This window comes from Pagrus major, chromosome 2 (assembly GCF_040436345.1).
Source record: "Pagrus major chromosome 2, Pma_NU_1.0".
NCBI classification, from domain to species: Eukaryota; Metazoa; Chordata; class Actinopteri; order Spariformes; family Sparidae; genus Pagrus; species Pagrus major.
In genome coordinates this window covers 3598495-3616624 of record NC_133216.1, presented here as the reverse complement: position 1 = coordinate 3616624, position 18130 = coordinate 3598495, and the positions used below count along the sequence as shown (strand labels likewise).

General features: G+C 44.2%; 1 protein-coding gene across 1 annotated transcript; it reads right to left on the bottom strand.

Moving 5' to 3' along the window:
* Positions 1-9261: 9261 nt before the first annotated feature.
* On the bottom strand, positions 9262-17768 carry LOC141015053 (WD repeat-containing protein 20). Its single transcript, XM_073488956.1, has 5 exons — positions 17508-17768; positions 16911-17356; positions 12168-12350; positions 9979-11388; positions 9262-9468 (listed from the first exon to the last, which is right to left on the bottom strand). The coding sequence occupies exons 1-5, from the start codon at positions 17584-17586 to the stop codon at positions 9421-9423; spliced, it is 2166 nt and encodes a 721-aa protein (XP_073345057.1). The 5' UTR covers positions 17587-17768; the 3' UTR covers positions 9262-9420.
* Between the last annotated feature and the right edge of the window lie 362 nt (positions 17769-18130).

The window sequence follows — 18130 nt, the reverse complement described above, 5'->3', positions numbered from 1 at the left end:
AGAAGGGGGGGGGGGGGGACAAAAAATAAAGACAAAGCAGTGATAACATTTGTGACCACCTGAGGGCTACACCCACAATAAGGAACAACATCCGAGCTCTCCAGCTCACAGCTAACAACTAAACTAAGCTTCCGGGGTCTCCCTCCCTTGCATTAACAATAATTGACCCCATAAGTCACAGAGAAAGACATTAATAAACATATCAAGTGCTATGTTCCAGACCAGGTATATGAACTTCTTTTCTTTTTTTTCTTTCTTTCCCTTGCGGAGAAATGAGCCAAAGTATAAAATATTACTGCATAGGACTTGCACATCTATGGCTTCATAAAACGTTTAAAAACTCTAGAACATCCTGTGAGAATAATAACGTCCAGGACCAGGAGGTAGAGCTTGTTAAACTTTGCAAACACATGTGTAAATTAAAAAAAAAAAAAAAAAAAGAAAAAACTTGGCAAGAGAACGGGTTGAAGATAATCCAAATTCTTAAAGTAGTGTAAACAACGAGAAGAAAGAAACATGAAAAAGAGGGAATTCAAAAAAATATTAGCGAATATCGGATCTCAAATCAATGTGCAGGTAATGTAATAAAATGTCCAGCCAGTGATTATTGTTTAAACCTCTGCACAGTCAAAACACCAGCAGTCCGTCGGGACCGTGGTCTGTAACTACTAATGATGCAGTCTGAGAATTAACTCCAGGCCCGTCCGGGGCTGGTGAAGACAGTTATATAGTTGGCATCATATTAACTCACGGTTATCCAGTAAGCATAACAGTGGCTCATCATGGTGGGCTTACTGTAGTCGCTCATGGTCGTCAGGTCTCCTCCGTGCGGATGGATGTTATGAAGCCTCTAGCCTCGGAGACCGAAGAAAACCTCTTCCTCTCCCCATCCTTCATCACGATGACAAGCCTGGCAGGGAATAGCAATGCAGGTTTGAAGCCCATGTTATAGAGCTCCGACATCACCTCCCTGTACTTCTGGCGTTGTTCCACAACCTCCGGCGCGTAGTCCTCGTAAATGGAGATGGGGGAGCCTCTGTACTGCAGCTTGCCTCTCCTGGTTCGGGCTTCACGTATGATCCTCTCCTTCACCTGGTACCTGTGCAGCCTGATAATGACGGGCCGTGCTCTCTGCCCCGGCTTCGGTTTCTCAGATAGCGTACGATGAGCTCGGTCACATTCCGGCGGTGAGTCCAGGACGCCTTCGCCAAAGACTTCCATGAGCAGGTCTGCAAAGAAGGCTGTGGGTCGCGGTCCCTCCACTGACTCAGGTACGCCGACCACTCTGATATTGTTCCGCCGGCTCCGGGACTCCAGGTCACTGACTTTAGCTAACGGCTTAGCATTGCTCTCCGTTAGCATAGCACAGGATGCCTCCACTGTCAACAGGCGTTCGTCTTGTAGAGTAGCATTTACCTCGAGAGAGACTATCTTCTGAGCGTGGTCAGACACTGTGGTTTGGACGTGGTCCAGCTTTGTTTCGAGTGTTGAGATGGCGGCTTTGAAATCAGCGGAGAGGGCTTGGCGGTGTTCTTCCAAAAGGTTAGCAATGGCTGCCATGCTAAACTCATCACTTGCCTCGTGTGCGGGACTGACCTTAGCACCCTGCTCTTTTACGTTATGTCTGGTCGCGTACGTCGACATATTTCGGGGATATGTCCGTCAAAAGAGATGAATACTACCCTTTGTTGTGACTTTCGGGGTCTTGAAACGTTAAGTTGACGATAGTTGCGGGAGCGAGACTCGACACGCGTCTACTCCATCGCAGCCAAACCGGAACGTATTTAGTTTTTCTTGTGTCATTAACAATTAATTAGTCGAAGAACAGTAATCTATCGATAGCAAATGATAACTGATCAACTGTTCAAGTCATATATCCATGTGAGGACACAACACAGACTATAATATATATTTTTTTTTTCTTGACAGGGCTTTTATTTTATTACATCTACTGACTTCCGGTGTTTGTGACGCAGTGGACACGCCCACGATGACGGAAAGGACGGAGGCGTTCCGAGGACACGCCCCTCGTCACGTCGGCAACCTTCATGTTTTTGGGTGAATCCTCTTCTTCCTCCTCAGCTGAAGAGGCAGAACAACTGGCGGTGTTGGTGTGTAGCGCCCTCTGTCGGCCAACATGTGAGCGTGCAGCCTCTCAGAGAAGTTTTGTTTTCTGATTTCAAACCTGAAATAAAACAGCAACTCTGAATGTTTTTATTCTTAACGACTGACAGCTCCTTGTACCGAGTCCTCCCTTCGTCCAGAACATTATCAGCTCCATAGAAAATCAACCGCAGGCAGTGTAGTTTTCAATCTGATCTACTGTTCCTGGGTTAGTAACATAACTTTAATTAAAATAGATTTAAACCTGATGTTTGACAACTTAAACAAGAGTCTATTAATAAATTTTACACTAAATGGAAATGAATGGAAACCGATGGATACCTAGGACAGTACAAAACTGTCTAATATAAAGTGTATATGACTTGTATTTAAAGAGCAAAAACATGTAAAACAACTGATGTGTTGCATTTTAAATACCAGGATAGAAGTGAGTAACGTTTAATTATACTACTACTCAATAACCTTTTATCTGACCATTTCTACACTGATCAATGTCAGACAGTGATCCACCTGAAACAGTATTCAGAGCAGAGATAATCAATTACAAATTGAATTGAGACAGATTTTAAAAACAGGGCGTGCAGATGGGCCTATTTAAACCTTTTATTTTCTGCTTTGGTGATGACAAATTTAAACAAATTCAAATTAATGTGGTAAAAAAAATCTACAAAGTTAGTATATTACACCGTGACATCAAGTCCTTAAGCATACGTGTGTGAGACACTATATACTGTATGTAGTTTACATTTTTTGGTGTATATCAGATTTATTTTTTAGTTTTAAAACAGTAAAACTCAAATATTCAAAGCACCAATTCATAACTGTTAAAAATAAGCAAAATAAATAAACTTATTTTTCATTCATGTGTGGCTGTGATCACTGGATACTAACGGATCACAAATATAAGTCAGTATGACATATATTTATATATATATATAATCATCACACATCACACAGGACAGTTTCAGGTTTAATGTTTTAATAACAGATCTCCATATACAAACTGGATACAGTAACGTCATTCTGCCGTTATAACTTCCATCAGAACAGGCATAAAGTGTGTGAAAGCGTGTGTGACGCTGTGTGTGTGTGTGTGTGTGTGTGTGTGAGCAAGTGTGTGTGGGTCCGTGCAGTCGGGTAGCTGTATGGTGATATAGATAATGCATATTTTATACACACATACGTACACGCAGAGATATAAAAAAAACAAAGTGTCTTGATTCAGCCTGAAATGTCAAAATAAACACAAATTAAATGTTTGTTCCCGTCAGACTGAACGTTTGTTTCTGTGCAGAATGAAGATTTAAGAGGAAAACTTAGACCGAGCTTTAAGTTCTCAGTGAACTGTTGCATATAACTTATGTTTTCATCTTTATCAGCTCACGTTTTTGTCTCATCTGACTCAACACTGTTTGTTTCTGAGGTGAATAATGAAATCCTCAGGTGGAAACACTCGGCTGTGACGAGCTGCAGCTGCTCCTGTGATCACAGCTTCTGCTCACTTCAGGCCTCTAATACTTGAACACGGTCACCTTCCACTGATATTAACTGTTCTTTACCGTCACCTGTCAGTCGGCTCGGTAGACACATAAAAGGAGAAATGCATCTTTGCTCCACAATCAGGTTAAATGAGAGCTTCTTTCACAGTGAAGCAAGAAATTCAAACAAAACTTTCAAAAAAAAAAGTAAGATTTTTGTTGTTTTTAAGCAGGATGGTGTTTAATGAACATTTGTCAAGTTGATTCTTGTTTATTAGACTTTGAAGATTTGCCTTTTCTGACCACCTTCAGCACCGACAGTAACATTTGTTTGTCAGAAGTAAAAATATCTGAGTTGAAGAGTGTTGTGAGGAGATGATGCAGCACAAAAACAAAACAAAACAATACATAATGTGGGAAAACAGAGATTCTTTGTCTCTCTGAAAAGTTGAATTATTGAACTAACTTTTCTTCACTTCAGGAGCAGAGCCATAATTATTCTCCTCCTTTGTTTTTCTAGTGCCTGAATACATTTTACAGGATCCAAGTCAATAAGAAATATTAAAAAGACTTTCCAGTCCAGTATTTGTCTTCATAGTTAGTTGGCTCCTTCTTCTCTCAAACCAGCTCACACAATTAAATGTTTATATCCCATTACATCCCTCCCGACAGCTTGTGCAGCACTGTTCAACTGTTTTGTGGCTCGACAAACCAAAACACATCGAGGAGAATCACAGTCAGTTAGTTATAGTTCTGTATTTTACATTTTTAATTTAATTTAAGTCAGTTTAGTTTCCCGAGTGGGTTTGCTCACTTCATTTTGGTTTTAATTGTTTAAAAATGTTAATTTTTAGTTTATTTAATTTTTTTTTAATATGGTTATATTTGTAAGGGGCAAGATTTAAGAAGATCAGAATATTTATTACAATAAATCAGTTTGTGGAGGCAACTGACTTATAGTCATGTCGACATCTGAGTCTCAGTAAACGTGCACTCATAACACAAAGCCAAGACTCAAACTAAAAACATTTCCTGTATTTTAGTTCATTTTGGAATTATATAATATTATCAAAATTAGTTTTTATATCAGTTAACTACAATGGGTTTTTTTTTACACCTAGTTTTAGTTTTGGTAAACTATAATAACCTTGGTAAGACGGTGTGAGACTCTCTGGACGCCTACATTATAATATGTCTCAACCTTGTTCGACCTCTCGTGATTTGATTCTGATTCTCCGCTCACATTTCGTTTTCAGACCTGAGCTCACTGATACCCAGAGAAAACTCATACACACTTACATGTACTGAAGAGGACTGTGATCACTGTTTATCCACACAAATCCCACCGGAAAAAAATAGAAAAAGTTTTGGAAAAACAAAAGAAAGAAAGAAAAGAAAGAAAAGAAGTGAGGCATCATAATGAGAAGGACGTAAAGAGAAGATAACTCACTTGGAGTACAGGCTGAGTTTGGCAGGCTTTGCATGCTGTATGAATACTAATAACTTGCAGTCAGGAACACATTTGCATTCATATGCCAACAAAAGCACCCGGACCACCAGGATGTGGCCTGAGACGCTGAACCAGGATTCACACCCGTTATTACGATGTCAACAAATGATCAAATGAATTTTAACGTGAAAGTGTGAACAGGACCTGCGAGATCAACAACAACAGACTGAACCCAAACACCAGACTAATAAATACTTGGTTTAAGCTGCACAACCTGTTTGGAGAAATTAAAGAGTTTGTTAAAAACTATCTCAGGAGTGAGTTGATCTACGGTTTAGTTCATTTTTCATATCAGAGTGAATTATAATCCATCCAAAGAGAGCAGATCTAGTTTGTTCTCTCGTCTCAGACCTCGTGATGAAGCATTAATTTAGCCTCAAAGCTGAGATTGACCCCAGAGCTCGCTCAAGATACGCTCGGCAGACATGCTGTTGCCACGGCAACGCAGACGTGTACACGGGCTGCAACAATGCCGTCACACCGGCTCAAACGCAGAGCGAGGAACCTGCTGGTTTGTCTGTCTGTGGCTCCAAGGGCACAACCTTGGCTCCTGCAGTCCTGGAAGTTGTTCTGCTATTTATAGGATGAAACGTCAGACAGGTAACTCGAGAACTCACTAAAAAGAAAAAGCAATAAAAAACAGAAAACGCTGATACAAATACTGCCAGCTTCCTGCACCGTGAGCTTTCAATTTGTCCCAAATAAGAGGTATGTTAAGAGAAGAGAGATCCTGTTCAGAAACACCTCACAAACATTTAGCTCTGGTTGATAGTTTAGAAAGAAATGTTTTGGCGTTGACTAGTTGGGCATCAAGAAATTGTTCTGAATTCAAATCAGTTTGAGAGCGCTGCAGGTGTGAAAGGAGAATTCAGCTTCCTGTTTCAGAGTCAGGAAGTCGGGATAGAAACATCTCCACAAATATGGAGACCAGAAGAGTGAGATCACCACAGCGGCACATGTTTTTATGAGCAGACTTCAGAGTGTGGCTACCCCAGAGCTATGCTAGCAGCTCTGGGGTACTTTACACATTAGCATGCTAAAAAAAAAAAAAAGAGAGACTGACTGGGGGCTAGCTGGTTAGCATGCTAACTTCAATAGATATCTCTGCAACACACAACAGAAATGTCTCACAAATAATGTCAAAACCATTGTTTTGTTTAGCATGTTAGCATGCTCACATTTGCTAATTAGCAGTAAACAGAAAGTTTTGCAGGTCATGAACCAAGGTACTGGGAACCATGAATGATGACCTGATGATGGCGCTGCATTAAGAGTCAGTTTGTGTCATCCTCTGGTAACCAACAACATTTCATGGCAATCCATCCAAAAGTTATTTGTTTTCAGTTTAAGACATCTGTTTTAACAACCCTTAAAACATGAACTGCTCCGAACTGTTTCTGAAGCTTTGGTGCTGAGAGCAAAATAACAAACAGAAATCAGATGAATGAACATAATGCCAGGATGAATAATGCAGTGGAAGTCAGAAGGGACTTTCAGTCTGATTATCAGGCCAGGAAGTCTGTCGAAGATGAAACACGTCATGCAGCAGGGGTTTTTAATGTCCTCTTTCATGTTTATGATGCCTCAGAATCTGTTCATCTTTGCATGTTAAGCAGTAAAACAAATACTAATTAAAAAATGTAAAAAAAAATCACAGAGAACATTTGTCAGGCTCGTGGCAGGAAGCCCAAATCTGCAAAAACAAAGGTGGTTTCTGCCTGCAACATGTTTTGGATACTTTTGTTAAATATGACCAGAATCTGAACAAAGATCCAACGAGCACCGGAATCAGTGAGCAGAATCAGAATCACAAGGGGAAACAAAATCAAATCATGACACAACACCTGTTAAATCCTCTGTACCAAAACTGTCAAGTGAGCGGTGGGGTTATAGGTAGAGCTGCAACATTTAATGGATTAATTGCCAACTACATTGCTGATAGATTAATCTTAAATATCTGTGGATATTTTCTGCTTTCTTTCCTCCTCTATGACAGTAAACTGAATTTCTTTGGGTTGTGGACAAAACAAAACATTTGTGGACCCCATCTTGGGCTTTGGGAAACACTGATCGCCATTTTTTTCCCCCCATTTTCGGACATTTTAAAGCCCAAACAACTCATCGATTAATCGAGAAAATAATCGTTAAGTTGCAGCTCTAGCTATGGGAGCTGTGTCCGCACAGAGGTCAGATGAAACAAGACAAAAACACCTCTCGTGTCACTCATGGCAGCTCAGGATGGACTGTGGATTTATTGTATGTGCAAATTCTTGCAAGAGGCAATTAAGGTGCAACAGGAATGGAGTCCAAGACACAGTAAATATGATGCTACACCATCAGGGGATTGTGTGTGTGTGTGTGTGTGTGTGAGAGAGAGAGAGACAGAGCAGTTGTAGGTTCGGAATGTGCAAGAGTGTGTGTTTGTTCGTGAGCAAGTTATTCATTAAGACGCCGTTTGTCCACGTATGACGTTCAGGAGAATTCGGATTATTCAGAACCGTTTCACTCGGACAGTCAGCTGAGATTTTCAGCCGAGCAGCCGCTCCGAATATTGCTCTCTGTGCTCGACTCGGGTCAGTCTCTCTAAAAAGTCACACTGGACCCAAAAATGCTTGCGCTTCAGTCGACAAGATTAAACCCAGCTCGCTCTCGGGGACAAACTGGAGAAACTCTATCACACGAAATAAAAACACATTGACATCTTCAAGTTCCCTAAAACAGCAGACATTCATTTTTTAACTGTGGTTGCTATGTACAATAGAAGGATCTTCATATATTAATATTCTTCATCTTTCCTCTTTTTTCTTCACTTCCTTGCTGTCAAGTCATTATTTCCATACATGTTTGTCCTTTTTGTATTTATAGAGTATTTTCAGTATTTACATTATAAATAACTACACAGTCTTGTGATAAAATAAATAACTTAAATACAATGGCCGTGGCTTTTGCAGTGTCTTTCGCATGAAGGGGAAAGAGGAGGGATCGGATGAAGGACGAATGAAGTCTGGCCTGCTGTTCGCTCCTTCAGGGCTGCAGAATGAAGAGATAAACGATCTGTTCGATGCAGTCTTTCTGCATAGAGTCACAGAGGGGCGACGTGAAGGCAGAGGGCCCAAGAACTGGGAAGAAACTTTATTCCCACAGTGGCAGGAGGTGGGAAACTCTCCCTGAAGACAGTGTGGTGCTGCTCTACTGCTGACCGCCATGATAACATCAGGAATCAGACAGAGCATTTCAGATTTCTTACTCATGTAAGGAACAGAAAACCGACTTCATCTTTGTACTTGGTGTACAAAAAATAGTACCGCAGAGTTGTAAAATCAGCTGATCTAAACACTGAGAATGAACAACTGAGTCAGGAAAGTTGAAATTTGAACGAAACACTTAAATAGTTAGTAACTTCTGCATTTGTAGGCAGATCAGAACCAAGGTTCAAGTTTAAATACATTATATGGCCAAAGGTGTGTGTACACCTTTATATCATTGTTGTTATTCCAAAACCAAAGAAGTCCTTCGCTCGTTTGTAAAGGCTATAACAGGAACAGGGCGTTGGGCCCAAAATGTCGTGCCAAGTAACGCAGTGCCACTTGCTGCCGGTTAGGTCACTACAATAGAAAACAATGAAATCAAGCTGGTTATGTCGCTGACACTCGCTCGCATTGCATCGTTAGCGCGTGGTCAGGCTCACAGTCGGTGTTAAGTTCTTCCACCCCAAACTTTGAAAATCTTTAAGAGCCTGCCTTTGTGCACGGGGGCATCGTCATGTTGAAACAGGAAAGGCTGTTGGAAGAATGCTATTGTTTAAAATATGTAATGTACGCTATGTTAGTAAGATTTCTCTTCACTGGAACAAACTGGTCTCACCCAAACACAGAAAAACAAGCCCAGATCAAAGGGATGTCCACATACTTTTGGCCACATCATGTATATTATCAACAAGGGCCCGGCCTATGCTGAATTAAAGGCTAACTACCTGATATGCGAGCTAGGATCTATGCTATTTTCAAGCACTTGTGATTCACCAGCGAAGTCTATCTGAAGACTTCATGTTAGTTTCATGTGTCAATGATTCAGGAAGTGTTTCCCACCAAACTGGCGGCTGGGAGAGTAAAATCATTAGGGAACAGGATTGGGTTCATGGCAAGTACAGAGAGTAATACTGAGGGTTTAATACTGGAGTGGTAGGTGGGGTACGGTCTCTGGTTGTTGGCCCCTAACATGACATTTGAAGATCAGTAGAGACGGTGTTGGACAGAGGGAAGCGACGAGGAGATGGAGGGAGGGATGAGTGCAAAGCTTCTCCTCCAGCTATACCACTGTACCACTCGGAGAGTTCCCGTTCTGTGCTGCCAAGTTCTGAACAGAAAGACAAAACATGAAAGAAAGTTTAGACACTAGAGACGATCAGACCAAGAAGATCCACACTCCACTTTAAAGTGCAGGAAGATAAAAACAGCCGTTGTTGCTCAGGAGAAAACAGGTGAAATCACCTCCAACTGTTGAGTCATTTCTGTAGCTTTTGAAGAGTGCAGCCTGAAATATCCACCAGCTAAAAAATCTACTCTCAACAAACTGTTGACTGACCTGTGAGGAAAATAAACTTGTGCTCTGAATATCACGGTGAACTTACGAACTTGCCAAAGTTCATAGTTTCACTGACAAAACAGTAATATTTTACTAGCAACTAACAGCAAATAGGTTAATACCTAATTACCATTTCATGATGAATCTCCTGAGACAAGGAAAACCACACTACTTTCGACTAAATGATAAATCAACTAATCAACAGACAATAATTGTAAGTTGTAGTAAAAGTATTGACTGTAATCCAACATCGTTCTTATAAAGAGTAAATATAAGACGTACCGCCTTCCCCGGCCGTGCCCAGGTGCAGATGAGACCCTCCTGGCAGGCTGTGATGATGCAGTCGTCCATGAACACCAGCACCGTCAGCCTCTCATGCGCAATCTTCTTGCACACCAGCGGCTCCAGCAGCGGCACCTCGTGCATGCGCGGGCACAGCGTGGTGCCCAGGACCTTGGCAGCGTCCAGCCGGTTGCTCCTCGGCGCTACATTGATCTTGTCGTTGCTCTTGCTGATGTTGCCCAGGCTGTGGTACCTCTTGTGCTCCTTCTCCACCCCACTGCTACAACCGGACTTGTCCGACTTGCGCTCCTGGAGTGACAACGTGGCAAAGCGACCGATGCTGAAAGGGGTGCTGTTTCCTGCGCTGCTGCTACCTCCCCCTCCTGTACCTCCCCCGCCGCCCTCCGAGGCACCCTGGCCCTTGGAGGCGTTTGCCACAGCGGGGTGGGGCAGAGAGTTGGAGCGAGAAAGGGAGCGAGGAAGCGGTAAGGGAAGCGTTGGCGGGTTGGCGGTGCCGGTGTTAGTGTTAGGCGGGTGATGGTGCCCCTCAACCCCTCCACTTCCTCCCCCAACTGTAGTGCTGTTGACCCCGCCGCTGCCAGAGTTGGACAGCGAGGGTCCAAAAGTGTTAGTAAAGGCACGGGACAGCGGCAGGCGCGGGTACAACACGTCATCCGTCAGGTCCCACAGACAGAACTGGGTGTCCTGCCCCACTGAGCCAAACCGGTATGTCACCGCTGCCGAGCCGCCACCTTTAGAGCTGTGGCGGGAAAGACGCGACAACGTGCTGCTTGTTCGGACCCGGCCGAAATGCATGGAGTTATTTGGGGCCCCCTGGTGGAGGTCCTCCTCGCTGCCGCTAAGCTCCATAGGCTCTTCATCTTCTAGGGAAGTCGTGAAGGGGTCGAATGCCACCACATTGACCCAGGACTTGTGGCCGTGACCTCTCGCAACCACGCGGCTTTCTGCAAATGACCAGACAGTAACCAGATCATCCTCTCCACCTGTGGCGAGATATTTCCCATCAGGGCTCCATGACACGCACAGCAGCCCGCCAAAGTAGCTCTTCATCACCCCCTGCAGCTCCATCGAGTCAAAGTGGAAGACACGGAGGCAGCCGTCCTGGCCCACACATGCCACGTGCACACCATCCGGGGAAAACGCAAACTCGTTGAGGCCTCCCTCGCCCACGGCCCATCGTAACAAGGGGTTGCGGGGTGTCTTGGTTTTGCAGGCGTAGACGGCGAAGCCTTCACCCTGCCGCAGGAGAGAGTACTGTGGGGCCGTGGTGCCACATGGGTGGTCCACGTTGTAGAGGTAGAGGTGGCCGCTGGCGTGGGAGGCCAGGAACAGGTTCTCCGACTTGGGAAGCCATTTTAGGCACGTCACCTTGGATTTGTCTATCAACCTCTGGAAAACAGGAAGGAGGAAAGGACGAGGAAGGGTGAGGAAGTGGACCGAAGGAGAAGGAAAAAGAGAGATTTTGATAATAATATGGAAGAAGAAATGGTGGAAGAGGTCAAAAGGATGGATGAGAAAAGAGAAAAAGTAAAGATACAGATCTACAAATAGTTTGATTTTAGATTTTGCTGTGCTTTTGTGTGGACACTATATAAGGTCACCTCACTGCCAGCAAAGTGGGTGAAATAGAAACTATTGATAGAAGAGCACGCAGGAAGGAAGCTTGGGAAAAGAGAGAGGGTCTGTAGAAATCAAGAGCCAGGCTGCAGCAGAGACAGTTTGGCGGCGGTGGAAGCAACAGAGAGAGAAAACCAGGCGGTGGTAGACGAGGAAAGAAAAAGGATTTAGAGAGGCAAATCCCAGTGAGGTGAGCAGATTCAGGGACACACAAACACACAGTCAGCATGCAGCAGTGCACACATACACCCCCAATCTCCTAAATTCAATTGAGAATCCCATTAAAGAGAATGCCATTAAACAGAGAGAGGCAGTTCAGAAGACGCATTGAATGAATGTGAGAACAACAAAGCAGAACGACGAGGACAAGGTCTGAATTTCATGGCTACATCACAGCATCCAAACTGGGGCAAAACAAAATCGATACAAGAATGACAAATTACTTGTGATGTATTACAGTAAGGGTTTAATCACAGCAACACAAAGCTGCAACCCTGGCCAATTTCCCCAACACAGAGGAAAACAAATGCAAACAGAGTTAAATATCATACCTCCTCATTGAAGAGTTTACTGGTTTCCTTCTTAATGGGGTCGAGATACTGGACCTGTCCGGCTGAGAAACCCACGATGAGAGCGACACTCTCGGCTGTGGCGGAGTACTGGTTGAAGTCGTGACATGTCGGCTGAGTCCCTTTGTAGATTCTCTTGTCTATCGGCTTGCTGAGGTCTACAGCCTGCAGACAGAGAGCCGTGACACACAAGCAAAACATCAGCCAGGAAGAGCGAAGTTTCAGGGACCTTCAGAGGTTTTTTAAGAGGGAGGTCATTTGTCCCACTGGACTAATTTGAAAGCAAGACTCGCTAAAACTATTCACCACAGTCACAAACATCCGCTGACAATATATTGTACATTTCTGGGCCCATTTATTATTCGGTGATATGTTTTTATTCTTTTGACAAATGATCGCCAAGCATGGGCTGAGAAAAAGTCACATTGAGATATTTCCACGGCAGCCGTCTCAGAGTCTGATGGAAAAAACATTTTTCATCCGTACAAAAGATCAATGGTGAACATCAGGTTCTGGTTTCAGAATAAAGGAGATTGGGTTTCTTTGTGAGCTGACATTCAACAGTCATTCAGCGAGAAATCCATCAAACAAGATTGTCCCCTCTTTTCATTTCTCAGTTTGTACATCCTCAGTTCCTTCCCTCGCCTCGTCTCCTCACATCTTAGTCCTGAGAGGAGTCGAGGCAACAGGCATTCAACAAAATGAGACGTCCAGGCTTCAGAGCCTCATTTTAAAGTGAGCTTTTTACAGCTGCTTCATCGTTTTGTTACAGCAGATGAGCAAAACAGTGTTCACGACAACTTAATATTTACTTTTAATGTAATTCAAAACATGTCATAATGTGACAAAGGTGACATCAAGGTGAAATGGCTCTACACAAACTGTGACGAGCAGAGAGTTTGATGATCTTAAATAACTAATACAACAGCAACATTTGTAGAGTCCTGCTCCCGCCACCGTTTGCATATTCCAGCTGTCTGTCACACCTCATTTATATGTCACAGGGGTAGAAAAGACTTTTGCAAAGGATACACCTGTGCATCCTCGCTCACAGCTCCTCCAGCGAGCCTCTTCTCCCCTTGAGGAACATTTTAGGAATTGAGACATCCTTCAATACGACACACTGAGATCCATTTCCAGGGCAGGAGAACGGAGGAGAGAGGAGGCACAACATAGAGAGAAGATCTTTCTTTCCACCAGCAGTGGCCACAAAAGACCAGAAAGCAACATGGCTGCAGGAATATTTCTAGACTGGAGACAGACTCATGTTTTTGTTCTTTTGTGCAAACTGAAAGGTCACACCTGATCTCTGCTGAAGTCACTCTGGATTGCACTGTAGTCCGTCCTGTCAAGATCTAAATATACATGAAGGGAGCCATTCATTCATCACGATGAATAAAACATAATTTACTGACAAAAGATCTGCAATTATTGAGATCAAAACAGGACTGATTCACATTGTTTCATGTCCCTTTGAACACTGAAGAAGTGTTGCTTTCACTCATTATTCCTCTTGTTCATAGAAGTGTTTTGTTCTGCATGTAAAAATGCATTCGATAGTTCAGATGAAGCTAAAATGAGGTTGCAGCAGTCTGTCAAATTAAGCATGGACACACTGTTTGGAGAGAAATACAAAGATTTCATTAGCCTCAGATTAACATGGAAAACATTGTTGTATGCACATTTTGTCTCCATCTCTTTAAAGAAAATAAGTGTTGTTTTGGAGTTGGTGTGTGCAGCCGTTACTGTTTCCATCAGTGATTTCTACAGGGACATTCTGCGAGAGGAAAGCCTTCTAGGAAATGTTGGATGTCAATGGGTGAAGGAGAAGCAGATGAGGCAACCCAGTAAGCAATGATTAGCGATTTGCATATGAAAAGATGCCTCGACCTCTGGGTTTAAAAGCAGACTGTGTTGGAGAAGTAAAGAAATGTGAAATGCAAGTCTCCTTCGAAAACGAGCCGAGGGCACACTGTTGGACTTTTTAAAAATGTGTTGCAACCAACACAGGTCGTTTGAGACCATACACACCCATCCAGTGAGCACTTCATAGTACACCTGCACTGTCCAGACATCACCTGTATGTATCCATCAGTCATGGCAGTACTGTTGCAACACTGTTATCTCTAAAAAAACACTTTCAAACAAGCAAACGTGTTGGATTTTTAGTAAGCAGGAACCCACCAAAAAGCTATTTACAGTCTACATCAAAGAATACGTTCTGAGAGGCAGTGTGCATTAAAGGTGGGATCTGTAAAAAATATGGCCAGAATTCAAAGGTAGCTTCAAAACCACAGGGGGCAGCACGTCACCAGAATAAACGTAGGACTCAGCGAGGATTAGCAGCCTGAAGACACAGCAGGAGGCAGAAAGAGAGAGAGGTGGACTGTTCTGGTGAGTTTTATTTAGTTTCTGTTTGTTTTACGATGAGTTAACAAAGCAGTTAAGCTCGTCTTAGCTCAGTAAAACAGAGAAACTTAAATTCAGATGGTGTACGGTTGTATTTTTCTGTATGGAGTATTTCCATTCTGGACATTTTGTTGAGTTTATTTTATCAATTTATTGCACTAAAAGCTAAGAGAGCGTGTGAGATGTACAGCTGCTCGCACACCTCTCTCAGCCGAAGCTATAGAGGAGATCACCTCGAGGTACGAAGTGATATCAGGAGGCAGCGCGGGATGCAGCTGGCTGGTCAACGCTGTTGCTTCTTCACATTCTGCAGGTCATTTTACTTCATTTTTTAAATGTTTTAAACTTCTGGCCACATCTTACAAATTGCTCTTTAAGATCAGTAATCAGCACCACTGCAGATTTTATTAAACAGATTGTGTATCTACCAGATGTGACTGATCAACATTAAACAGTTTCTTTATCAATGTCATTATAAAATTCAGTGTTTCCTCCATAAATGTTTCCATTCATTGCCATTTGTTTTCCTTGTATTGACCTTCTGTTTGTACGCTGAGCTGCTCCTCTGACATGTTACCGTCCTGCCTGAGTGAGTTTTGGGGTTGTATGTATGTTCTGGGTAAACTGTAAATGGGTTGGCCTTCATGGGATCAATGAAGTTGTCTGAATCTGACACAATCTACACAACAATGTCTTACATATCACCATGCCAGGCATCAGATCACTGCTCACCTGGTGCTGACAAATATCTTAAGTTTTGGTATCCAGAGAGGAAATATCGGATCACTTGCATGTTGTGTATCATCCCGACTGATTACGTGTACAGTAAATGTTTTTTACCTAAATCACTCACTGTGTTGGCAGCAGGGAAGCTTTAATGTGTAGACAACTTCCCTGCCCGACTGTTTCTAGGTGCTATTATTGTCTCAATTCAACCGGGCTGCTTTCTGTTGTCCTCTGAGTAGCAACTACCGACAACACATGAGTGTATTCATTCATTCAGTCTGTAATGGAGACATGAAAGCAGACAGAAATGGCAGCAGGCTGGATCAGCAGTCAGCCTACATTTTCCCAGGAGATTCGGTGCCCGGTGGCAGACGAAACAGCACAGTGAGAGACGGTTTCATTGTTCTTTCACCGTGACATAGTTTAATCATCTCCTCATGAGGGTCCCTGACATGAAGAGGGATGTAAAGTGGTATAAATTACTACATGTTATGCTCCTCGAATTGACACACTGACTGAACGCTGCTGACTGACGATGATGTGTCTTCGATCTGCTGTACGTCTGTCACTCGCATGTGAATACAAACATGCGATTTCCTGCAGAAAAGACGAAAACTGCATCACACACATCTACATCATTCCCAGCATGCTGACGACATTTACTGGACCTGTGTGGAGTCGTTTCATTATGACTCAGAACATAGAAAACAATTAATCTGCAGGTGCGTCTGAGACTCGCAGTGATGCCATGACATTTTTAAAATGCAGTCAGTTTCCCTCATTGATCCGAGCCACGTTAGAGGAGGAGAAGCTTCTTACATTCGTCCTCCAGCTCCTCCTAAATGGGTTATTAGCATTCCTCATTAAGAGGCGAGCGGTGCAGCTAGCTGCAAGCAATTTCAGATCTCTAAAAATTCAGTGGTGCATGCTAGCAATGCTAAAAACAAGCTCGGTGAGGAGAAACTGGAGGACAAACGCAGACACAGGAATCAGATGTTAGATGTTCACAATGAAGTCTGACTTTGAACATCAGCGTCTCATCTTCTCCATGAAGGGCCAGAGAGACACGGGGCCACGTGATGCACACTGAGGGATAAAAAGGGGTTTAAGTTGTTTAAAATGAACAGTATCTTCTGCTGGGGACTGACTCGCCCTGCACACAGCCCTGATCAGCAGCAGCTCCACACACAGAGAGCTGATCTGAGGTCTGTGAAACACTCATACTAACAGTGGAGAAGAAGCAGCCCTCAGTTCACATGGTCCCAATAAAAAAAACGCAGTGAATGGAGAAGCTGTCAGCTGTTTCCTGCTCGTGTAGTAACACTGAGGATGCTGCACCATCACTGCCTGCTCAGCCAGAGCAGCAGCATCTCCATCTCACACCTCACAACACGACACAAGTGAGACGTGAGTCTGTTTCCGTGCAGCTGCAGACACCCAGAGAGGCTCACTTTGACATGGTGACGAAACGGCATCACATTAGCAGTGCAGCTAGCATGCTAAGCTAAGCTAAGCTAGGCTAGGCTAAGCTAAGCCTGACCATCCGATCTGTCACTCCGGGCAGCAGCGCAGGAGGAGGAGCAGGCTCACCTTCTTGATGTTGGTGTACGTGTAGAAATACAGCTCCCGGCCGATGTTGAAGCAGACCCGCTCCGACTCCTCGCTCGGGTCTTCGGGCTGCAGTTTGACCATGGAGACCCGGACCGGCGGCAGGAAGCCCGCCGGAGAGGAGTTGGCTGCGGCATTGGAGGAGGAGGAGGCGGCGGCGGCGGCGGCGGCGGCAGCCCCGGGCCCCTGCAGCAGCCCGACCCCTCCGCCGGGTATCGGACCGGGTCCGGCCCCTGGGCCCAGCGTGGCTCCGGCGGACGGACCCCGCGGCAGCCCGCCCCGCTGCTGCGAGTCCGAGAGGGTGAGCAGCTTGTAGAAGCCCTCTCTGGTCCGGAACTGGGATTTAATCTCATTGATATCCTTCAGAGCGCCGCCATCTCCGGCCATTTTTAGTACAAACAAGCCGCACAGGAAACTGAGATTCTGACCTGGAAATAATAAAGATACAATAAAAAGTCCTAGAATAGAAATGGGAGAGGCGACGGCGAGCAGCAGCAGCCGAGCTCAGCTAGGCCGACCAGCACACCCGGTCCGCTCCAGTGCATTTTACACCAGCACCGGCGACCAAACCACCGCTACCTGATGGATGAAGCCCGAGAGAAAGCCCTTCTGAGCCGGCGTGAGCATCATCTTCGACCGGGTCTCTGCCTCCGTTCATCCACTGTGCGTAAAGTACGTGCGTAATGCGTCGACGGCGGCTGCTGCTGCTGCTGCTGCTCCTGCTGCTGGCCCGGCCCGGCACTGCGCACTCTCCAGCCTCCACTGATGTGTCAGGGGGGGGTAAAGAGAGGGCATCCGACCAACTACACCTACCTCCCTCATTTAAAGGCGCACTGTGCAGTTTTAAAGAGGAAATTCAAACTCATATTTATTAATTTTTTTCCATAGGTGAATAAACAAGCTGTCCCAGAAGGTCCCCGGAACACTGGTGGCAGGGTCCGCCACATAGAAACACAGTAAAACAGCATGAAATCATTTTGTCCTTTAAGGTCAGTTTGTTTATTCAGTTTATTCAGTCGTGACAACAGAGAGAGTTTGATTATTGAGTTTGTCAATGAAGATCTTAACATTCGTCCCCAAAAACTACAGAGTGACCCTTTAACCTCACAGCCAGCCGCTTCATTGTTCTCCCTCATGAGAAACAACACTATAATACATCTATTTGGGAAGTTTAGCCTCTTTTTAAAATACGACACAGAATA

What these genes read in the sequence shown, in the direction of transcription:
- LOC141015053 (XM_073488956.1), bottom strand. Translation starts at nt 17,586, where the DNA reads ATGAACGGAGGCAGAGACCCGGTCGAAGATGATGCTCACGCCGGCTCA. An exon ending in CGTACACCAACATCAAGAAG is followed by an intron (nt 12,351 to 16,910) that starts GTGAGCCTGCTC and finishes CTCTGTCTGCAG; the next exon opens with GCTGTAGACCTCAGCAAGCC. An exon ending in GGGCACGGCCGGGGAAGGCG is followed by an intron (nt 9,469 to 9,978) that starts GTACGTCTTATA and finishes CTTTCTGTTCAG; the next exon opens with AACTTGGCAGCACAGAACGG.